At 37.4% G+C, this 25,054-nt stretch overlaps 1 protein-coding gene across 3 annotated transcripts in view; it reads left to right on the top strand.

Moving 5' to 3' along the window:
* Window positions 1–409: 409 nt before the first annotated feature.
* BBX (BBX high mobility group box domain containing) overlaps window positions 410–25,054 on the top strand; it is a gene marked incomplete at its 5' end in the record, with an annotated part of 91,924 nt that continues 67,279 nt past the window's right edge. For 2 of the 3 annotated variants that reach the window (XM_079704994.1, XM_079704993.1), the window contains 4 exons: window positions 419–580; window positions 6,299–6,541; window positions 16,605–16,800; window positions 20,911–20,978. In XM_079704994.1, coding sequence (XP_079561120.1) covers window positions 419–580; window positions 6,299–6,541; window positions 16,605–16,800; window positions 20,911–20,978 — 669 coding nt within the window. Of the gene's footprint in view, window positions 581–6,298; window positions 6,542–16,604; window positions 16,801–20,910; window positions 20,979–25,054 lie in introns of all 3 variants that reach the window. The other variant, XM_079704992.1, reaches the window with a different exon arrangement.

The following is a 25,054-nucleotide window of genomic DNA, read 5'->3' as shown; positions in this document are numbered from 1 at the left end:
GAGCCATTGGAGAATGTAGGGAGGCCCACCTCTGTGAGCACCTTTGCTCCCCTGAGAGGTATCTTTCACATTCCTCTGGTGGAAAACTTTGAGAAACACTATTTTGAGTAAATACAAACAGGTGACAGTAACTTGTAATCATCCTAACACTTTATTTGGGTTTTGAGTTCTGAAGTTATGAAGTGGAAGGAAGCAGATTTCATAAAAGGCAAATTTTATTAGCAATTTAACCCACTAAAATGAATGTTTGATTATGTACTTAGTTCTTACTGAATCCAGTAAATGTCTAAGCTGATAGATATTTTAATCATTAAAACTATAATCCAGTTAAAGTTAAGGAAGCTAAATAAACTAATTTTAATCAAATTTACTTTGATTTCTCTGTTTCTCCTTTTTTTCATTACTACAGGTCACAGTAATGAAAGGCAGTAATAGAAATAAAGATCATTCCGCAGAAGGAGAAGGAGCTGGAAAACGACCAAAACGCAAGTGCCTTCAGTGGCATCCATTGCTAGCAAAGAAACTTCTTGACTTTTCAGAAGAGGAAGAAGAGGAAGACGAAGAGGAGGATATTGATAAGGTAATTTCCTCCTTTTATTGTAGAAGTTTTAAGTTTATTTGACCATTCATTCTGGAAACTGCAGTGAACATGTGTGGTGCAAAGGAGGCGTTTCTAGGAGTCTGTATAACTTGAATCCTAGTTAACGACTTAATCTACATTTTTATTCCAAATGTTGATGACTCTTAAAGTATCTGTAGTAGTAGTTTAAACTGAAACAGATCCTTCTTAAATAGTATTTCTGTCAATTAACTAATAATTTGCAGAGAATAATCAAACGCAGTGAGTTCATAAAATTTATGTGCTTACCTGCACCCACCTGCGGCTCTTGGCCTCTCTTTCTTCCCTCCCAGCCTAGCCTTGCCACTGTAGGCAGGTTCAGAGCTGTTCAGGTCCTCATCTCTGAGGCCTCCAGAGCATCTGGCTGCTGTCACCCCTCCGTGCCTCTGTGCTCAGTCAGGCCTCCTAGTCCCCTCCTCTGGTCTCAGACTTGAGCAGCCGGCTCTTGCGAGAAAGTCACACAGCCATGCAGCTGACTTTAGAAAGCCACACGTCCCTCCAGATCTTGGCATGACTGGTTCCTCCTCTTCATCATTCAGGTCTCAGCACAAGGACTACCTCCCCATCATCTCAGGTGTCCCTCCAACCCAGTGTGCATTCCACGTCTGAGGATTTCCTCCCTCACACTTCTTCTTATTTGCCTTGTGTTTAGCTGTGCACTTGTTTATGTCTGCCTTCCTAGACTAGGCTATAAGCTCGGTAAGAGCAAGGGTCTTGCCCTTCCTGTCCTCTTCTCCTTCCTCAAAGCCTAGAATGGTGGCTGGCACAAAGTAGATTTTGAATAGTTATATGCTCAGTAGAAGAAGAGATGAGTACTGGACTTCCCTGGTGGCGCAGTGGTTAAGAATCCGCCTGCCAATGCAGGGGACATGGGTTCGAGCCCTGGTCTGGGAAGATCCCACATGCCGTGGAGCAGCTAAGCCCGCGCACCACAGCTACTGAGCCTGTGCTCTAGAGCCCCCGTGCCACAACTACTGAAACACATGCGCCTAGAGCCCATGCTCCTCAACAAGAGAAGCCACTGCAATGAGAAGCCCACGCACCGCAACGAAGAGTAGCCCCCGCTCGCCGCAACTAGAGAAAGCCCGTGCGCAGCAATGAAGACCCAACGCAGCCATCAATCAGTCAATCAATAAAAAATAGATGAGTACTTATTTTGTGTCACTACAAATTTCATAAACATGCTTTTACTCTTCTTCAGGCCTTCGATATTCATTCAGTTTTTTGTCCTAGGCTTGGGTCAGCTCCCTCTTCCACTCGTCTCAGCAGGAATTATAAACATTTTTCCTGTTTCACAGACATCTTCTCTGGGTACTGTTTATGGTCTCCTGACTGTTGAACTTCTCTTTCACAGAGAAAATAGAGGCCACCAGAAATGACTCCTTCAGCTTTCTCTACTTACTCATCTTACTCTTATCTCACTCCTTATCCATCTTTTCCTTTCCGTTTTCAGAGAAATGGTGTTATTCTTCCTGTTTGAGGAAATTGCCAAGTTTATGCTTATGCTTAATTTGATCTCTCTGACACATTTGCACCTGTTGATCACTTGGTCCTTGAAGCTGTCTGCTGTTTCCATGACAGCAATCACTCATTTCTATTCCTACCTTCCCAACTATACCATTCTGGTTCCTTCTAGTTGATGTCCCTCCATTATTCTACCTTCAAATGTTGATGTTCTCTGGGATTCTTATCTTAATTCCTGTCTCCACCCTGGACCTTTCTTCTAAACTCTGGACTTGTATTTCTGACTGTTTACTTGACATATCCACTTAGATATCAAATCAGAATCTCAGTTTGAATGTGTTCAAAATGAAGCTGTCACTTTTCTCCTGCAAACCCCGTCCTCCTACATCTTTCCTTTCTCAGTGAATGGCACCTCCAACTGTCAAGTTGGTCAGACCTGAAACCTTGTCTGTTTTCTTTTGCTCAAGTCTCACATCTGTCCATCCATCAGTAAATTCTCAGCCATACCTTCAAAATAGTTCTCAAGTTGACCCCTTGTTAGCAATGTCACTACTGCTACTTGATCCAAGCCACCACCAATGCTAGTGCAGATTATTGTGTTCTCCCTCTCTCTCTGCCTCTGCTCTTGCCGTTCTACAGTCTGTTCTCAACATAGAGGCCAGAGAGATCCTTCCACAGTGGCAGGCCAGTTGTGCTAGTCTTCATCTTCATGAGGATGGGGAGTCTGTACGCTCACTGTTCTGTCTGCATCACCTAGAACAGTGCCTGCTCCATATCGGGTGCCCAGTAAATAGTTATTAAGTGAAAGAATGAAGTCATCGAGTCCTCTTCTCTTTTTTTTTTTTTTTATTAATGTGGTACACGGGCCTCTCACTGTTGTGGCCTCTCCCGTTGCGGAGCACAGGCTCCGGACGCACAGGCTCAGCGGCCGTGGCTCATGGGCCCAGCTGCTCCGTGGCATGTGGGATCCTCCCAGACCGGGGCACGAACCCGTGTCCCCTGCATCGGCAGGCGGACTCTCAACCACTGCGCCACCAGGGAAGCCGAGTCCTCTTCTCTTTTTGGTCCACATTCAGAGATCTCACCCACACCCTTGGTCTTACTTGTTTATATTGGTACATCAGTTCATTATCCCAACTGGGACTTCTCTGCTAAGAGGCACTTCACATTCTGCCACCAGATCTAATTTCTCTCATTTGAGAAAAAGTGTTCTCTGTTGTGTATGAAGGAATCTTGCTGCCAAAGTTGGAAACACTCTTCCTTTTTCAACCTTTACATCCAGTTAGACACCAATCACTCTTGGTTCTACCTCATTAGTGAATATTGTTTCTGTTTTCAATTCTCCATTCTCGTGATTACTGCCTTGATTCAGCCCTGCCTCCATTCTTGCATGGACAGCTGGAATAAACTTTTAACTTGTTCCTCTAGTTTTGTTTGACTCTAGTTTTGCTACTGTAATTCATGCTCAACACTGATGACAGGAGTTTTCTCAAAATACAGATCTAACAATGTCTTTCCCCTGCTTAAAACCACTCATGGCTCTTCATTGCATCCAGCTGTGGTTTCCATATCCTGGTCCAGTGCTAGTGTTGATTTGTTGCAGAGTGTTACTTGGCCTCTGGTGAAAGAAAAATAGGTCCAGATACCTTTTCATTTTAATTTAATTTGTATATCATACAATTATTTATTTGTTTACTTACTTTTTGATTAGTTAATTTAATGAAACAATTATAATATTAGATAGTAGTTAAAATTTTTTTTTAATGTCCATACTTGGCAAAACAAAAAGTTGGTAATCTGTGTTGATCCCCTCCCAAGGGTTTTTATTGATCCATGCAGTCTGAAACCACTCATTTACAGGGTTAAATGCACTTTTTTTTCTTTTTTTTTAACACGACAGAGCACATTCTTCATGAAGTGACCCATACCTTCTTCTGTAACCTTAGATTCCTGTTCTAATCTTTTATATACTGGTACTATTGAGCTGCATATAAGTGTCTGAACTATTGAGCTTTAATCTCTGTTAGTTCCCCATGACTCCCCATTGACTACCCTACACACTCTGATTCATCTTTCAAAATTTAGCCCAGACCACACCTTTTCTAGGGAGACTTCTCTGTTCTCCTACCCATCTGCTAGTGCTTCATTACTGCACTGGTTCATTGTTGCAGTCATCATCCTGCTTTTTAATTTATTTGCTTATATATCTTTCTCCTCTCCCCAAACAGTGAGCTCCTTGGGCCAGGATTTGTCTTATTTATCTCAGCTCTTGGCTTGAGTTTTATGATTTAGTAACTGAATCAAAAGTTATTCTTTTCTGAAGGGAAACTATAATTACTTCCTCAACCTACATAATACATTTTTTTATGCCTGATTTTTTTCTGTAGCTTCTTAGTTTCAGAATGCTAAATAAATATTCCTTGAAAACTCACATCATTTTTAATGATTTTACACATAATGAGGAAGATCACTCTGTATCCTTCACCCCCAGTAATAATCCCTAATGTAGTTCCAAATCAAGTAGCTATGACTTCACGATTGTTCTGTACTATTTGTGTTTGAAGATAATTGATGGTTAATTAAATGCATGTGCAATACTTAACTTAAACTTAAAAGACTTTTAAAAAACATCTAATTGGATGAAGCTAATGATTTGTCCTAGAGCGTCTCTAACAGTTGCCCAATAAACACGATATAAGAGAACCTGGTTGCCTTATAGTAGTGGTTCTCGAAGTGTGATCCCCAGGCTAGCAGCATCAGCGTAACCTGGCAACTTGTTAGAAATACACATTCTCAAGGCCCACTCCAGACCTACAGAATCAGAAGCTCTGGGAATGGGACTTAACAATCTGTGTTTTAACAAGACCTCCAGGGATTCCAGTGCCCACTCATGTTTAAGAACTACTGCCCTACTGTGTAATGCAGTCTAACAACTACCTCGATCCTTCTTGATTTTAACTGTGAAGCAGCAAGTAAAGAAATGGTTTTAGTAAGCATACTGGACTTCTGTTCTTGGTCGCACTGTCATATTTTAGCCTTAGAAGATACTTAACAGTCATGTTACATTCTGAGATTCTGTGATCAGAAATGTGCTTTAAGAAATTTAACCTGCAGCCATGCGCAGGAAGTATTGTAAGAGATTGAAAGCATGATGACAAGGCCATAGGCAAGAGTGGTACTAGGGCAGTGGCAATGAGAATTACACAGATGGAGAGGATCAGAGCTTTGCAGAACCTTGAAGACCTTGAATGAAATGCTTAGGAAAAGGGAGGATTCAAAACAGATTTTGAAAGTTTAAGCCCTATCACCATTGAATTTCAGTGGACAAGAAAGTGTGATATCTACAAGCTTGAAAATTTACTATGTAGTTCTTCCTTCAAATAATGTTAGAGGTCTGTTTTGATTTTTAAACTAGGAGGCTCCACTTGTGATATGCACAAAAACATTAAGTAGTCTGTATTAGATTTTTATCTACTTTCATGTTAAACATTTTCATATTATTAGTTGTACAACAGGACATTCCAAAGAGTAGAAAGGGGCTTCCCTGGTGGCGCGGTGGTTGAGTCCGCCTGCCGATGCAGGGGACGTGGGTTCGTGCCCCGGTCCGGGAGGATCCCACATGCTGCGGAGCGGCTGGGCCCGTGAGCCATGGCTGCTGGGCCTGCGCATCCGGAGCCTGTGCTCCGCAGCGGGAGGGGCCACAACAGTGAGAGGCCCGCGTACCGCAAAAAAAAAAAAAAAAAAGAGTAGAAAGACAGAACTAATGCTCATGTATCTTATGTGGATATTGTTGTTAATCTTGAGACCCATATATCACAGAATGGGTTGAATCCTTCATTCAGTACTTAGTTAAATACTAATGTTAGACCAGACATTAAGCTATGCACTGTGTATGAGGAAAATAAGAGAGCTTTTGTCCTCAAAGAGCTCACTGTTAGTGAGAAAAAAATGTAAGCAATTATAACAACAATGTAATATATGCTGTAATACAGACATGCACAGGTTGCTGTAGAAACTAAGCAAAAGAAAACATCTTAAGTTGGTTACCAACCACAAACAGTGGTTGATGACTTTTAAAAAATCGTTTTTTTCCCCCAATTTGTAAGTTGTTTAAGTGGAGCTAAGGAAAAATACAATTTGAAAACCAAGACTAATTGTTAAAGCAAAGTTATCCAGGATGTGTTAAACATTTGGCTTTTGTTTTATTGCTAATAGGTTCAACTTCTTGGGGCCGATGGTCTAGAGCAAGATGTTGGTGAAACTGAAGATGATGAATCACCAGAACAGCGAGCCCGGAGACCAATGAATGCATTTCTCTTATTTTGCAAACGTCATCGCTCTCTTGTACGTCAGGAACACCCCAGGCTTGATAACCGAGGTGCTACCAAGATACTAGCTGATTGGTGGGCTGTTCTCGATCCAAAGGAAAAGCAGAAATACACAGACATGGCCAAGGAGGTAGGTTACAGTGATGAGGTTTTATGGTGACCGTGAGCAACCAATCCTATAACCCCCAGTCAGTAAATTTGGAGTCTGTGCTAAAGGTCTAGCAGCACGCAGGTGAATCCTTGAATCAAGTGTTAAGTGAAGACATACAAGCTTTGTTCCTATTCCTGAGTTCCAAGTCCACCTTGCAAATACTGGTGAGGTGCCGAAAGCAACCTATTACCAAGAAGTTTTTTCTCATTGTATATATTCCACTGATTGATGTGGGGGATTGATTTTTATGAAGGTGATTTTATTTATTATGAATGGTTTTTGTTTTTAGTTTTTCTAGGAACCCGCTTCTGCTGTCAGAGAATGCCCATAGTAAAGATGAAAATATTAATCTAGTTCTGATGCTGAATAGCTTTGTAACCATATCTAAGTCAATCTCTGGGTCTCAGCTTTTCTCTTCTTTTCTTTTTTTAAAATATGTTTTTAGAATGAGAAAGTTAGAGCAAAATTTGTATCCCTTCCAGCGCTAATACTTTTTGATTTTGCAATAAACGCAATTATCCAGAGATTTGCCTTGTTTCTGTAGGTTGTGCAGCATGAATATTTAAAACCAGTAAATGAATGAATGGCAGTGGAACAGGATGTACTGTGATGTGTGCATGCATGTAAACACTGTGTAGGCAATAGTTGGTGAGAAGTATTTCTATGCAGGAAGGCTATTCAGAGAGGTGGGGCATTAATTCCAAAATGTGAGTAAATTTCTTGAAAAACTGTATTCTGGTCTGTTTCTAAAATAATCTTAAATTAATGTGAGTTCATTATGCATTTAAAATGTAATGTCTAGTGGATTTAGCAAGTAAGGGGAAAGCAAAGCAATATCATTGTGGTTAAACTTGAAAGGAGTAATTCTAACTGTTTCTTGAGGGTTGCAACTTGCAAATAATCTTGATTCATGAAAGCCCTAGCCACGCAAACATTTGGTTAAGTTCTATGGAAAGATGAACCAGCAGGGGACAAATACAGAGTTTCTAGTGAGACATTTTATTAGATATCTCAGTATGTAGAAAAATAGTTATTTCAACTGCTGTGGTTTTATTGAGTTTTTTAACAAGCTAATATGGAACATAAAAATTTCTTATGCAATGTTCAGGGACATTTGAATCCAGAGTAAATGATTAGCATAGTTGCTATGTAATTAACGATTACATAAGGCTTCAGGAATTAACTGTATTGTTAAAGACAGGATTTTAACTATATAGAGCATCTAGAAAATTTAAAATCAATTCCAGTAACCTACATTATTTTAAATGTTGCAGGACATTTTCATGAGCATAACAGTAATTAACAGTAAAATTTTCCTATTAAATAGCTTTAGATCCTTTCGTAGTCATGCTTATATGATAAAACAAACAATTATCTGAAACCTCATAGGGAACTGCATGAACTTCCTATAATTAAACTCTTGAGTTTGTTTTTGGATTAATGTTTTTGGATAACATGTAGCCTGTCTCACATATACTGTTTGCTTTTTCTTAAATACTGCTACTTTACAAACCAAATAGGTGGCCATTTTTAAGAGGAGGAAGCATTATTTTCATACAGGAATTCCTTTACTAATTACTTAATTAGCTTCACATTATTTGCCATTGTGGTGAGTAATGAAATCTAAATCTGATAAGGTGCCCCCCACTGCAAACTACTTCAAGTAGAGACCATAACTGGATCTTCCATCTCACAACTTGCCTTGTTGCTCTTATGAAATATTGTCTCACTTCTAGTACCAAGTGTGGAAGGTTCAGTTGCTTTGAAAATCCTTTATACAATTGGTTTCTAGGCATAAGTGATACTCGTTTCAACTTATTTACCAAATGGTTTCGAAATTATGTTAAAGTGCAGGTAATTGTGCTGGTGCTTTTTGTGTTAATATTGCAGCCTTAATTGAAATGTCAGCTTAATCAACAAAAACTTATTGGGTGGCTTCAATGTGGCTTCAATGTCTTAACGATTGTTAGTGATAAATATGGTCTCAGTTCCTCAAGGTCCCCTCTCTCCAGGCAGTCATTTTTAAAACTATTTTTATATGTGTAACCTTTTAATTTTAAACCCCCAATTTAAAATGTGTTCTCTATTAGGAACAAGACATAGTCTTGCAGCATAGTTTGCATGTGAGTGTAAATAGTTATGTGATGTTCACCAATATCTATTCTGTCATTATCAATTGAATGAGAAATACTTAATTTTTCCATTCTCTTCTTGTTTTTAAAATATATTCTTCAAGTAATAATTAATACAGCTTTGAAGAGATCATTTTTTTTAACCTGTTAAAACTTTCTCTGACTCTTCCCTTGCTTTTTGATTATTTTCTATTTGTGCATCTGGTAAGAGGACGTACCTGTTTGGGGATTTCTTTTTGGTTTCTTGAATTATTTCCCAGTACTGATTGGCATTGTTGAAAAAATGGTTGAATGAGGGTTTCATATTCTCTGATGAATCTCATTAGAGCAATAATTAGTTATAAGTAATTTAAAAAATACTGTCCTAAGGATATAACCTGGGTTCTTTTCTTAAATTCAGCAGTGTGCATGATGGTGCAGTGTTGTGGACATTCACAGGCTCTAGCTTCTTCAACTGCCTGTTAGGAGACCCAGAAACAATATTATTTTTCCTTTTAACATTTTCCCTTACAAATATATGAATATAAGCCTGCATTTTTGACTAGGATATTGCTGGAAACTTCCACATGTCACTTAAACTAATAGTCATAGTTAATTAATGGACAGTCAATGTAGAGGATCACATATGTTGTCCTTCAGGTAGAGCAGAGTCAGTGCAAAGAAGAGGGGAGGACCTGGAAAGTTAAGGCAATTTTGAGTGACCTTTATAATACCTCCTCCTTTGGTTTTTGTAGGATCTGAGGCATGAGGCAGAATGCATGCATTTATTAATTGGTTCATTCCAGACTGGATGTTTTACCTAAGCACAAACATGTAAAGTCAGTTATCCCATTCTTCAGAGCAGCGATCTAAGGCTCTTTGGAGTTAGTATCTTGACCACTTCTACATTGGTGGAGCCTGGGATACTCTTGCTTATTTGACTCTAGCATCCTTTTAGTATATACTGCTCACTTTAGACAGCTGAGAGACTAGAGATTTGAGTAAGTCAGTCAAAAATGGTAACAGTAACATGTCGTGGGTCTTACGGGAAGAGTCTGCCTGTGCAGAGGTTGGGGTCAGGTTGGGGGTATTTCAGATAAGGCTTTATGAAGTTGATAGAATTTGGCGTGGGCTTTGGTACAGGATTCAGAAGAAAGGCAAGGATAAGAGCAGATATGGAAAAGTGAGAACAATTTTAAGAACAAGAAAGTTTTACCCCAAGCCTGGGGTATTTGTATCAGAGTAACAGGAAATGATGATAGAAAGGCAAAAAATCTTGAGAGACTGGCCTGAAAAGTTGGAAGTTCAGTTGTATGTCAATAAAAGAGCTGTGGAATTAAATGCAATAAAATACAGCTTGAAGGGAAACTGTAATAGCCTTTCGTAAATGTTGGTATCTGTTGTTGTCAGTAGTCTAGGAGAGATTATCACCACAAATCTCCATGGGGTCTTTAGTGATCAGTTCTTCCTCCATGTTTCTTCAAGATAAAATTAACGTATTCATTCCCTTGCTTTGATTTCATCAGAAATGTATTCTTCTCCAAAGAAGATTTACCGTCATTTTCTCTTGTATTACTCTGAACAGCTTTTGTTAATTATCACATCATGCTTAACAGAATTTGTATTTTTACAAGAATGCTGTGGCATCTTTCATACTACTAAGCTAGAGCAGCACCTCATTTATCCCCACATTCTGGAGAAACAAGTGTTACTCAAAAGTGATTTCTAGGTAGATGAAACTTAGCTGTTTTTTTAAACACTCTTATTTTATATATTTATCCCAGAAATTTTATGTAATATTTTGTTTAAATACTTCCTTACTTAAAAATTTCAGAATGCCTGTTGAATTTTTTCAAAATTTCAACCCATTGTTTCTCTACAAGAATAATTTTATAATCTGTAATTTGGTGAGACCTTTGTGAACAATTGAGTTACAGTCATATTTTTATCTGTATATTAAATGATTCTTAACCCTTTTGTTCTTTTGAATTTCCTCTTTGCTTTTCCATGAGTCTTTCTTTTCGGTTCACCCTCAGCTGTCAATTGACATTTCTTTCTTCTGTCAGCCACTTTGGACTGCCTCTAATGAAATGACTTTACTCTGTGTGGAGTTTTCTGAGTATCACTTAATTAGGGGCCCCGCCACTTTGCGGGGAGGTGGGTAGTAAAACCAAAGATTTGGGCTTCATGTTTCCCAGTACTTTTTGTTTCTGAGACCTTTCCCATTCCTGTGTTCCAGATGTCAGGACTTTCTTACTATAAAAAATATTCAAGTGTTTATTTTTGAAATAATAATATCAAGTTTTGAGTATTGCTTTATTCTGCCCAGGATTCCATTATAAACATTTGACTCACTTAATCCTAAGAATAATCCCATGAGTTAGATATTATTTTCCGAAAGCTAAGGATGAGGACACTGTGGCCCAGAGGACTTAAGTGACTTATCCAGGGCAGCAAATTAGTAGTAGTAGAGCTTGGGTTCTCATACTTGGCCTTCTCCATTCTCAGACCTTTCTGAGTTTCCACATTTATAAATGGCAATAAAGATGCCTGCCCTCACAGGGTTGAGGTAAGATGCAAATAAGGCATTGTGTGCACAGGCATGGTCTGAAGTTTAAAATGCTATACACACGTTAGTTGTTCCTGATAAACAAACTTATGTTTGTTTGTATTTGTTACTTCTTTACCTAGTAATCTTTTACTGTTTTTATTAGGACCTGTTAACATGCTGAAGTGCTACTGAAATACAAAATTAGTCCTTGAAACACAAGAATCAACAAAACTAAAATGCATCATTTGCCCAACTTGGCAGATACTGTCCAATGTGATTAATAATCCCTAACAAAATAGATGTTCCATTAAGTGAGCTAACTACTTGATTTCAGAAACATCAATCCATTTGCTAATTGTTAGTAAACACTACCATTTAAATATTCAAATCAAATAAAACTATAGGGACTTTATAAAGACCCCATAGCTAGTGATAAAAAAAATAGACCTCATAGTGAGTGACATATTGAGAATTTAAACTGAGTCTCTTAAAACTAACTTTTGGTATTGGTTTCAGATGTTAATATTTGGATTGATTGAGGGACCTAATACTCCAATATCCTGCAGTAAATCTTGATTACTTTGGAATTTGTGGTCATTCAAAGGGATGTAGGTAAAAATTAACTTTGGTACCGTTTGAAACATTGCAAATTTATGCCATAAACTATTTTTAAAAGAAAAAGTTTAAAGTGTTTAAGGAAATTACTAAACCTAAGCGAACACATTTTTTAAAGAAAACATTTTACAATTCAAATTAGTTAACATGAATTATCTATTCATACATTTTCAGAAATGTAGATAGTTTCTTACCCAGATCCCTATCTACCTTTTAAAATGTACCAAAATTACATTTTAAAAGAAATTCTGAAATTTTTGGTACTTTTTAAATAGTGCTAACTGATTAAACTGACTTTCTCCTCCTTACCCAAATTAGGGAGTAAAATTGTCCTTTAAGAAACTTTATACGTGGAAATGAACTGCCGTTGCCACAGTAATCCTTATAGGCAATTTAGGCAACTGTATCTGTAGCCAACTCAGTTTTTCCTTTATGACTTTTCTACAAGAGAACCAAACAATTCCCTGGTCACTTATTCAAGTCACTTTTTGAAGTGTATAGCTTTTACTGTAGTGGCTTTAACATGAAAGTTTTATAGGTTAATGTATAATTTGAAATATTTTTATTCTGTTGGAACTGTAAACTTAATTCAGTGTTCTGTCATATAAAAGTCTAATTAATTTTCTTCCTATTAAAATATCTGGTAAGAATAATTCAGATCTAAATGAGAAGTTTTAAAGTTTTGTGAGGGAAAGTTCCTAAAACTGAGGAAGTACAAATTAATGCCACTTCTCAAATATCTTCCTCTCTTCCTCCACCCTATATAATGTGATTTCTGCCTGCCAATGTGAAAAGGTACAGCTGTCTCAAAATTCATTAGCTGTCTCAAAATTTATTATGCTAGGGATTCACTTAGCCCCCTGCAGAGTTCTAAGATTTAAAAGTGTGTTATAGCTCTTTAAAAATCAGATAATTCCTGTGTAATCTCTCCTTCATAATTCCGGTAGTTTTTTTTTTTATCATGGTGATATTTCACGTATTTGCACCAGAAGCAGCTCTCTTCATTTGTATAGATATTCCCAGGGTCCCTTATTACTGGACCTCACCAGGGTTATCATTCTCTTTCACTCTGTTGAGAAGATCTAGACTGTAATAATAGCTAGAAATACTCCTGGACTTTTTGATACATCTCCTCCCCTCCAATTAGAAACAAACAATTGGAAGACAGTTAATAAGTACATCTCTCCTTAAGGTGCTTTTTAAGATCACATTTCCCATTCTTATAAACGATCTGCAAAGGTATGTAATGTTGAGACCCAATTTTTTAAAGATTAACATAAAAGAGTGTTGTCTTTTGGTATATAGTAATGCCATTGTCATATATGAAGTAGACAGATACTGTGGCAAAGGGTATGTACTTAATACCATTCTTGAATAACAGTGATGTATTAATCATTGCTAATGAAATGTGGTAGTGGTTGAGGGTGGACAGAAGGGAGCCAGCATTTACTGAGCATCTTGTGTAAGTCAGGATCTGTGCCTATAAGGTAAATTCACTTAGGTTATCTAATCAGTTGGAAATTTGCAAAAATAAAATAAAATAGGAATTTTTATATTAATGGGAGATTTAAAAAAATCAGTGTTTTAGCAGGAGGTTAGTTACCTAGGAGATAGGACGCCTGTGATTGATGTTCTTGGAGGATAACTGAGCTTCCCCTCCCACCCCCAGCCTGAAAGCCCTGCCTTGGGGATCTGGATGGGTGGGCCTGTCTCTTTGGTCCTTTCAGTCCTGTGCTGATGGATTTTTGCCCACATGGTTGACCAGCTTGCTAATACTTTCACTCAGCTATTTGCTTCAGACTATATATAGTCTTTTTTCATTTCTCCCTTACTCAGCTTTCTCTGTAATCCCTTTCCTAATAACCTCATCACAACAAATGATTAAGCCTTTCTGTTGTCTCTTATAGCTGAATCAGAGCAAGTGATTGATGATGAGCCCAGTTCCAAGGACAGACATCCTCACACGCTGAGGGTTTTCTTCCTGCCTCCGCCCTCACTTGGTGTTCATACACTGCTTGTGTTGACCTGTATGTCTTTTCGTGAATTTATGACATCTCCATCTAAGCTTTAAACTCCTTAAGGACAAGGGCTGTGTGTTATTCTTTTCTCTGTCTCCTACATTCTTAACCCTTTTGCTCAAATATATACTTGATTGAGCTAATGAATGTTGTTTTACATCGAGTTTAAGACAAGGTTAAAATTGTAATACATTTATAGAGCATTGACTCTCATAGTGAATTCTCAGTCACCATTTTCCATAAAACCTCACATACTCCAGGCGTTTCTCTTGCCTTTTGTTCTTCAACACATAGATAGCTTCCCCTTTTACGGACCCTCTGCAAAACCATTTTTCATGCCTAAGCCAGGGGAAAGTCCGTAGACCATGTATAAGAAGAAGTAACATTTTGATTACTGATTGTGGATTGTAAACAGTTTGAAGGCGGAGACTCTATGCTCTTTTAGTCCCCAGTGTCTAACCAGTGTCTGTCACCTAGTCTATCCTCACAAAGTATTGAGATGGATGTGGGTGGGTGGGTAGAATAAGTGCAAGAGAAAGAGATGTGTATGGTCAGTGATTGTCTCTGCTTTATGTTATCTTCGGCACAGCTCCACATCATAAGTTAGTTTAAGCTAACTTATTTATTAATACCATCAGTGCTTTTAAAAATAGTTGATGCTGGTAATAATTCATTCATAAGAATGACAGTATTATCATTTTCATTACACATGTTGATTTTCATCAAAGCAAATTGCTAAGTGATTCTTAGAAAAGGATGTAATATTTACTGGGAAAGAACTTACCTAGCAGATCGACAACATTGGAGGGGAGGAAGGGGACACCTAAGAAACAGAAGAAATCTGAAGGCTAGTGACATCCATCTGTCTAGTCCCATCCGTGAATTGGGACTTTTTTCTTAAGAAACCACCAGAAGTACCCAAAACTTTTAAAATTTCTTATGACAAATATGTTAATTTGTTTGATAGTCTTTTGTTACGTTATAGAGTGGTGACCTTTGTCCAAATGACTGTTCATCTGACAGACCAGCTCGTGTGCATTTTGCTGGGACAAAATAATGATGCATGTGCCTGCTGCTTTTATCTCACCCTATCATTTGTCACTTTCCACCTCCAGACAGCAGGCGAGGCTATTTGTCTGCCTCAGCTTAACATGTAAATCCCCCCATGCATGTGAATGTGCTGGGATAGAGTACCTCTTACATTACATTGATACCTCCAAATTTATTCTGTTATGTGGTGGTAAATTCTAGTTTGCATCTGGCCTTGTATCCCATTTTAATTATTTTTGTAGGAAAAGTAGAACTGTATCTTACTGTTTTTTATGCTTACCTTCCTTCCTCATATACCTATGTATCAATATGCAGATATACAGCTTTTAGTTTAAAAAATTGATTATTCAGAAAATTTGAATTGAGTGATTTTTGGGGATGATTCTAAACCATTGACTACTAACATTGCATTATATTATTTACAATACAATTTTCATTTATATGATTTAAAGTGAAGTGGTGGAAAAAGTTTGTTAGTTGGATTCCATATACTTTTCTTACACTAAGGGTAAAGGAACCTTTTTTTTCTTTAATGAGTTAGATAAAAAAGCTATTTTGAGCTTACACTAAATTAATTTTACACACAGAGTGACCATTTTAAAAAGAAAGTTTAGGGGATTGAAAGAATTGTATTAATTAAATAAGGTATCTAGCAATCATATAACATAAAATCATTGAAGAATACATGAAAAATACATTTTATCAGATAACATAACCATTGGCAATATAACATGAATAGCAAGAAATATATTTTTGTTTAAGTATTGTCAGGAAAGGGAAAGAAATGGCCGAGTTGGGGAAAAGGGAGAAAACCACAGAAAAGTGAAGGAGGAAGGAAGATATTAACAGTGAAGTTTGAAACCTCCAAGTAAAGACATACAGTTTGTGATGGATTAATCTGCAACATCACACATCACAGCTCGCAGCATGTTCACTTTTGAGATCACATGTGCTCATTACAAAACCCTGGGATGTTACCAGGTGCAGCTACACTTTTTAGATGGAAGAATTGAGGCTGAGAAAGGTTGTATAATTTGCTTAATGTCCACAGCTGGCTAATAGCAGAGGTGGGTTTTGAAGCCAGGTCATCAGACTCTGCATCCAGTACTCTTTCTTCTACATGGCCCTGCATCTTCAAAGAACTAAAAAGTTCTGCATCAGTTTGCCCTACCTTGTTCTGCATCTCCCATTCGTGATCTTGGTGCTTTTATCCCACAACTGATTACTTTGCTCTGTTAGGTTTCCCTGCATTTGCCTGTACAGATTTAATTTTTAACATACTTAGCAAATTAAGCAGTGAGCAGAATCTAGTTACTGGCCCTGGTACTGACTCACATTTTGTAAGGTACTTGATACTTACTTTGAAATAGGTGCTGCTTTACGTACCACATTATGAATAACTCCCTTTCTTTACCAAGGTCAGGTAACTTTTTGGATCCTAAAAAAAAAAAAGAAGAGGATTAAAAGATACAAAATGTGTTGCCTCTGAACCCTCATCCCACAAATGAACTTTCTAGTAGATAAATTCACGTCCTAGCTCTAAAGCCCTGTACTGAGATTGTCATTCTTCTACAAGGAAAGAACTTACTGAAAGTGTTTTTTTCATTCATTATCTAAATACGGGAGTAAGGTGAAGGTACTAGAACTTTTTCAATCTATGTGTTAATTAAAATATGTTATCTATTCTTTATTTATAGTATAAAGATGCATTTATGAAAGCAAATCCTGGCTACAAATGGTGTCCTACCACAAACAAGCCTGTGAAATCCCCAACATCCACTGTCAATCCACGGAAGAAACTATGGGCCTTCCCACCTGACTCTTCAAGAGACTTGCCAAGCCCCAAGAAAACAAAGCCTGAAGAAATGCCTCAGCTTAACTTTGGGATGGCTGGTGAGTTTAGACACTAATTTCACCTGTTCTTTAAGAACAGGTCAATTCATTTAGGCAGTATTTTTAACAGATAATAGAAAGAGAGAGAAAAGCAAAATTTAACCAATAGGAAGCAATGGCAAATATGCAGCATAGCTTACAGCTTTGGAGTATAACATACATAGAATGTGTATATATAATATAGTTAAAGAAAGGAGGTATAGACCAGGTGGTTGAGTCATTACAAATATGTGTGGATTCCTGACATTGACATTATGGAAAAGCAGACAGCAATGTGGAGATTTGTCAGGAGCTCAGGGAATTTTATAATGTAACAAAATAGCTTACCCACTCATGCACAGTATTAGGGTGTCCCAGTAAGCACCTTAGTTATCTTGGATACCTAAAAAAACCACAATTATGTAGATCATCTGAGGATATTCAACATCGAAGCCAAGAGTATGAACAACTCCATCACAAATCTGTGATGGATCTGACAGCTGTTTCTTAGAGGGAATTTCCATCCTACCCTCTCTCTGGCCCCCATTCCTGTTACGGGCCAGGCAAATTTAACATTCCAGATGGTCCCATTTGTTATGAGACCTTAATACTCTTTGGGTGGTAAGGAATGCTACAGCATTTATTACCATGAAATAAAGCATTTATATTCACCCTGCAAATGATTCTATCTTCCATGGTTATTATAATACCGTAATCAAGAGAGGAGTTTTCCGGGATGAAATAGGGAGATTGGGCAGGATGGAAGCATTGAAGTTGGTGTTGAGCTATAGGGTTCCTGTTTCATTATTACAAGCAAATTTTCTTTAAGATGAGAGCTCTGAACAGTTTGCAAAATGGAAAGCTTGGGAATGGAATTTAGGCAGTATTTGATGACACTTCATTTTCTTAATAGCCAGTAGGCCTAATGAGATTTAACAGTGCAGTGTGTGATTCATGGTATAACAAAGTGTGTGGTGATGTCACATATAAATCTAGGAAATGCAGTCTGATGCAATGGCAGCATTCTGGGAGAACAAAGTCTTCAGGTGATTGTTATGTAAGTGTCTGTAGTGTAATTCTAGGTGAGCTTCCAAAATGATGCTTTTGCATATCCCAGAGGAATCAGAATAGAAATCTGTCCTTGTTTTAGCTGTTACTTTGTATAATTTTAGCTTCAACCCACTTGCTAGTAGTCGTGGTGAGCTCTCTAGACTCCCCAGATTGTGTCAGTAAGAGTTTCTTATAAAACATTTTATCATCAGGACCAAATAAGAGGATATTATGACTGGCTTCTAAATAAATTCCTTTGATTAGCATTTATCTTCCATTGCTTTTTCTCCCAGTTCTAAATCTAGATTGGTCTATGTAGGTTTTTTTTTTTTTTTTTCACACAGTGGCTCTTCAAAAACCAAAAGTAATTGTAGATAAACTACAGAAAGCAGTGGAAGATGTCTGCCTGTAGCACCGTTTCTCACAGTTTATTAATCTGTTACACCTATAAATTCAAAGTGGGACCTAGACTTCAACCAGTATATTTACAAGTCAGCTTTTATTTTTATTTTTTAAATTTTATTTATTTAATTAATTAATTTATTTTTGGCTGTATTGGGTCTTTGTAGCTGCACGTGGGCTTTCTTCTAGTTGTGGTGAGCGGGGGCTACTCTTCGTTGTGGTGCTCGGGCTCCTCATTGTGGTGGCTTCTCTTGTTGCAGAGCACCGGCTCTAGGCACGTGGGCTTCAGTAGTTGCGGCTCGTGGGCTTGGTAGTTGTGGCTCACAGGCTCTAGAGTGCAGGCTCAGAAGTTGTGGCACACGGGCTTAGTTGCTCTGCAGCATGTGGGATCTTCCCGGGCCAGGGATCAAACCCATATCCCCTGCATTGGCAGGTGGATTCTTAACCACTGTGCCACCAGGGAAGCCCCTACAAGTCAGCTTTTAAAAACAGCATTCTTTAAGCAAAATACAGGAAAGAAGGAAAACAACTTTCTCGCATTTATCTCATTATATATAAGGGCCTGTGACGGATGTTGGAAATCCATGATCAGAGCCCTTGTTAAGCTAGTGTATAGTGGATAACGTTGGTGTGATGCTCCTTTTTAACACAATGAAAGCAAATTAATTTGCCTTTAAATGAAACATGGTGCTTAGCTGTTTAAATCTAGGGGATACTATAGGGCTTTTAGAGGCCAGTTTATGCTTTTCCTCAACCTGGAATCTCATTTTGCTTTGTTTTCCCAATAGTCCTTGTCACATGACATTTTGCATTTTGAATAACCCCAAAGCAGTCAAGTGTATGATTTCCAAGGAGGGAAAGCTATGTAGAATTTAATTTAGTAGAAGCCCTCTCGGTGAAGGGAAAGCATGCTATTTATATAAATATATTTTTGATATATCCAAATAACATTATATAAGTATAAATTAATATAAAAGATGATGATTTCTTGTCTGTGTTTTAGTATCTATACAGCAAAGTCATATTGGTATATAACTTAAATAAATTATCATGGAAGTATGTTCCTATTTTACTTTATAATTTGAACTAACACATTTTTGTCTTTATTAGAATGCAATTATGCACTAACACATTTTTATCTTTATTAGAATGCAATTATGCAAGACTCCTGATCTCTAGAATGGCAGCTGCAAAAGTATTTAGCTGCCCAGAGAACCAAAGTACACCTTTACTTTCTGCTAAATTCATTTCTCTCTCCTGATTTTTATTTGCCAATAGATTTACGTGTCTCTTTTAGCAGCCAAACTAGTTCATAAACTTAACATTTAATTAAGAATGGACTCTTAAAACAACAACAGAGAGCCTTATTTCAGCAAACCAGCTCATGTTCCTCTGTGTATTCCTACGTGGCTACCTTCCAATATGGAGCTGTTTTGTGACCACCTGATTGTTTGGTGACATATTTTCCCCTCTACTTAGCCGTTCCTTCCTTCCTTCCCTCCTTCCGCCCTCTCTCCCTCCTTCCTTTCCCGCCCTCCCTCCCTTCCTTCCTTCCTTCCCCTCAGATTCTTTTTTCAAAAAAAATTTTTTTTTAAAATTTGACTGTATGTAAGATGTGGTCAGAGTTGCTTCATCAGTTCCTGAGACAGATTGTATTCAAAGATGTACTTAAGCGCATATCTTTAAACAAAAAAATCAAAAAAGAAAGAGAAGAGAGACACCTCATTGTCTTCAGGCAACACTATGTCTGGTCCTCATTTTGAATTGTAGAGAGATTACTAAAATAAAAAGTGCATTTATTGAGGACCAATATGCACTGGGATAAGCACTGACTTAGGCAGTTTCAGATATGTTAGTTCATTGAAGTTCTGAAATGTAATTCATTTAAGACAACCTTAAAGTCTATAGGTTTCTTATTGTCTGTTGTTTAGATATAATCCTGGGTCATAGATCTACCAGTTTGCTTTTATTTTCTCTCTCTTTTTCTGTTGATTATTAAAGGAATGAAAACAAAGACCTTTGGAAGTATAAAAAGTGTTCATTTTCAATGTTAAAGGTATTTTGAGGCCTTTCAAGGAAGCGCCTAACTGTACCCCCTAAGATTTAAGATGTTATAAATACATCATTGTTTAATTTAAATTTGTTTTTGAAAGTTTTAAAGAAAGAATATTTGAACAAAGCCCACTAGATTTTTGGAGTCCCCTTTGTAAAATATCTCCCTGTTCTCTAGTTCCTCTGATGGCCTTGTACTTTTTATCAGCCCTGATATCATGTGGCAGAAATAACAATTTGAAAATAACAATCTCAAGTTTCTTAGAAGACAAGTATAAGCACTCTTTCGTTTAAAAAAAAAAATCCATCCAAACTCCCCATGCAGTAAGGAAAGAAGCATCGCATTAGGAGATAATTCATGTTATAAACAGCTGTGGTATTGAAGAAAGTATTTTGTTGGAATGGTGGACAACAGTGGTATTTAAAAAGCTCACAAAAGTATGAGCACTAAGCACATGTACCCCAGGTTTTTCCTTCATAAAGAGTTTCAGAAGTTTTCTGTAATAAGTTACATGTGGTTCTGTTGGATTTCTGATTGCTAGTCTTTGTGAGTATTCTTTTTCAACTCTGGATTATATGTAGTTCATGGTTATGAATTGATGATTTACTTGTTTTTGACTTATTTAGATCCTACTCAAATGGGAGGCCTGAGCATGCTGCTTTTAGCTGGAGAACATGCTCTTGGTACACCAGAGGTAAGTGGTCCCTCATCCCTCTCTACTCTGTTCCTGCTGGGGGTTGAGAACACAGACATTTGTGTTCTGTTCACACTGTTAGTTCTACAGTTTCACTTTTTACAGCTCATGAATAAACTCTGCTTTTAATTGTTTTCATTAAGATCTCTATGTGCATTATATTGTGCCTTGAAGGACACAAACACAAGTCAGATTTTGAGGAGGTTCCCTAAGCATAGGAATAAGACTTGCAATGTACAGATAATTAGCATTTGCCATGACTGTGTCATGGGGTGCATAGGGTGGATCCTATGATTCATTCATTCTATTCATAACATTCTCTGCTTTTGTGATGTTCTCATTAGACTTGCTAGTGAAAAGATGAGAGTTAAAAAAAGCATGAAACTGTCAGTCTCTCTGGTACCTGAATAAATTCAAACTTCTGTTTTTGAAAATCAGGAAACATGGCATTCCAAGATTGCTTATTTTTTTAAATGGAAAATGAAAAAGGACCCAGGCCCTTATGACCTTGGTTTCATTTTTTATTCCCTTGTATTGTTATTGGGCTGTTTTTGCTAAATATTTTTAAGTATGGTTTTGATAGGCAGGTAGTATCCGGTAGCCATGCATAGTTTGCATTTGTGGAATTCCTCTATTTTCCAGACCCATTTAACAGAGGCCAGATGCAGTGACCTGCAGATCATATTATTTTACCAAACTCAGGTCCTTGAGCTGGAAGTTTTTCAATCCCCAACCAGAGTTGCTATTTAGGACAAAATAGCAATTTTATTGCATATATATATTTCTTTCTTTCTTTCTTTCTTTTGTTTTTTAAGTCGTGTGTGTGCTATATGGATTACAGTTGAAGTCTATTCAGATAATCGTTTTAGAGGATACCACATAAGATATTTACATCACAAAAGGTTTTTATTATTTACAGTTTATATTTGGGATCCATAGTACTTGACCATGTTCAATTTGATTTAACTTTTTATTTCTGTTCAATTCAGTGTAGCAGTAAATGTGTAAATTTGGTGGACTGGTAGTTATTTACATGTACTAATTTTTAGCTAGAAAAAGTCAACATGTCAGTTTGTACCTTTGCATACTCATTATTCAGCATGTTTGTACTTCCTCACACAATAGCCTTCTCTGGCATCATTTTACTTTCTAACACATGGTTGCTCCCTAATGGCAATCAGACTAACTCTCACTTGGGTGTAGAGTATCCCAAGCATGTTCCCACAGGTGAATGTTGGAGTAATAATGCACATTTGACCTTTCAACACAGTCTGACTCATGATTTCCAAGAATACACTGTATTGTGAAAGTCAGTATCATCTTTTCTAACAGATTAGATAATAATGGAGTTTTCTTCCCAATATCTATTAGCATTCCTTTTAACTTTCAGGAAAAAATGTAAACAAATAAACATCTAAGAACTTACAGATAGATGCTATCTATCTGTAAATGCTAGTCAAAGAAAGGAATACTTTTTTTTCTTTGATTAAAGTTTGTCTCTTGGGCTCTTTTTAGTGAATAGCTCTTCTCACAGCTTTTAAGGACAGCAGAGTTTGACACAAGCAGTTTAAACCATGCATTGGTCAGCCTTCCATTTCTGATGAAGGGGAACTGTTTTGAAAATTCTCAAGCTAAAGAAATAAAGTTAAATGGCTTAAAGAAGTAAACCATACAGGAGAAGGGAATTTATGCTAAGGAAGAAGTTGCCAGCACTTATTTCTTTAAGAACCACTTCTAAGAATACAACTCTTTCTTCATAATCCCTACTTTTCATCTCAGATATATTTAGGTCATTATTGAAAATAATCTTGAGATACTGAAATAATAAAGCAGCAAAATTTGTATAAAATAATGCTGTCTCTAAATATAATTAGTTTGAGAGTTTATGTCATAGGTATCAGTAGATTTCATTTAGCACCTAATTTCCATGTAATGTCTTATTCCAAATATGTAGACATGGTCTTAGAACTTTAGGGGCTTATGTATGTTGGCAGATGACAAATACAGTGAATACATATTTATATTTTTAAAAGAAAATTATAAACATAATGAGATAAGGAGAGAAGTACAGAAATTTTATGCTTCTGACATTTGGAACAATTACTGTGAAGTCTGTTTATACTGTTAGGTAGGACCAGTCAAATAAAGTGACATTTTACAAAAATTCTGCCACAGAGGAGGTCTAATCATAATGGCTTTTTAAAATGCCACGAGAAAATTCTTATTCTGAAATATTTTATTTAAAGGGAGATTTTCCTTTGTTCAATAGTCTAAAACCTAATCACATAGAAAAAGTCCTCAAAAGTCTATTTTTTTAATATAGAAAATTTAATATAGGTAATAGCTGTATTTTTAAAAACAATTCTAGAAGGTAGAGAGGCTTGCTGTTACGGGAACAGTAAAATTCCAGGTTAAAAGCTTCTTTGGCCTGTACAATTTCCCAGATCTACATGTGATGTGCTCTTAGGGTTTTCAGAGAGAAATTATATGTTCTTGAGATAGCAGTGAGCAAATAATAACAAGCAAAATGTTTGAGTTTTCTCCTTTTTTTCTCAGTCTTCTGATTAACTCTGAATCTGCCACGATAGATTTTTGGCATTATCAGGTCAACATTTTTATATGCTACTGTTATTAAGCCAAGCTTGGTTCTGTAATTTGTGTCTCTGATGAATAAAAGGGATAAAAATTGCATTTATAGTTTGTTTGATTCTTTTTCCCATAAATGATCAGTCCTATATTTTCTTTATACCCAGAGTACATTGAAATGCATTACATATTTGGGATAAATTTTAAAAAGCAGTGTTTGTTATTAAAGAGTTTATGGATTAAAGAAGCAAGATAAACGTATAGGCATACCTCATTTTATTGCAGATATTGCATTTGCAGATGCTGCATTTTTTACAAATTGAAGGTTTATGGCAACCCTGCGTCCAGCGGGTCTATTGGCAACGTTTTTTCAACTGTATTACTCGCTTCGTATCTCTGTGTCACATTTTGTTAATTCTTGCAGTATTTCAGACTTTTCCTTATTATTATATTTGTTATGGCGGTCTGTGATCAGCGATCTTTAATATTACTATTGTGATTTGGGGAGGGGGTGCTACAAATCACACCCATATGAGACAGCGAACTTAACTGATAAATGTTGTGTGTTCTGACTGCTCCACCAACCAGTGGTCCCCCCTCCCCCTCATCTCTCTCCCTCTCCTCAGGCCTCTCTACTCCCTGAGACACAATAATGTTGAAATTAAATCAGTTAATCACTCTTCACTGGTCTCTTAAGTGTTCAAGTGAAAGGAAGAGTCACATGTCTCTCATTTTAAATCGAAAGCTAGAAATGATCAAGCTTAGTGAGGAAGGCATGTGGAAAGCTGGGAAAGGCTGAAAGTGAACCCTCTTGCGCCAAACAGCCAAGGTGTGAATGCAAAGGAAAAGTTCTTGGAGGAAATTAAAAGTACTATTCCATTTAACACACGAATGATAAGAATGTGAAACAGTCTTATTGCTGCTGATATGGAGAAGTTTTAGTGGTCTGGTTAGAAGATCAAACCAGACACAACATACCCTTAAGCCAAAGCCTAATCCAGAGCAAGGTCATAACTCTGTTCAATTCTGTGAAGGCTGAGAGAGGTGAGGAAGCTGCAGAAGAGAAGTTTGAAGCCAGCAGAGGCTGGTTCATGAGCTTTAAGAAAAGGTGCCATCTCCATAACATCAAAGGGCAAGGTGAAGCAGCAAGTGCTGATGTAGAAGCTAGAGCGGGCTTCCCTGGTGGCGCAGTGGTTGAGAGTCCGCCTGCCGATGCAGGGGACACGGGTTCGTGCCCCGGTCTGGGAAGATCCCACATGCCGCGGAGCGGCTAGGCCCGTGAGCCATGGCTGCTGGGCCTGCGCGTCCAGAGCCTGTGCTCCGCAACGGGAGAGGCCACAGCAGTGAGAAGCCCACGTAATGCAAAAAAAAAAAAAAAAAAAAAAAAAAAAAGAAGCTAGAGCAAGTTATCCCAAAGATCTAGCTAAGATACTTCATGAAGGTGGCTACACTGAACAACAGATTTTCAGTGTAGATGAAACAACCTTCTA

The sequence above is a fragment of the Hyperoodon ampullatus genome, assembly GCF_949752795.1.
Source record: "Hyperoodon ampullatus genome assembly, chromosome: 5".
Classification (NCBI taxonomy): Eukaryota; Metazoa; Chordata; class Mammalia; order Artiodactyla; family Ziphiidae; genus Hyperoodon; species Hyperoodon ampullatus.
This window is presented reverse-complemented; position numbering and strand designations above follow the sequence as displayed.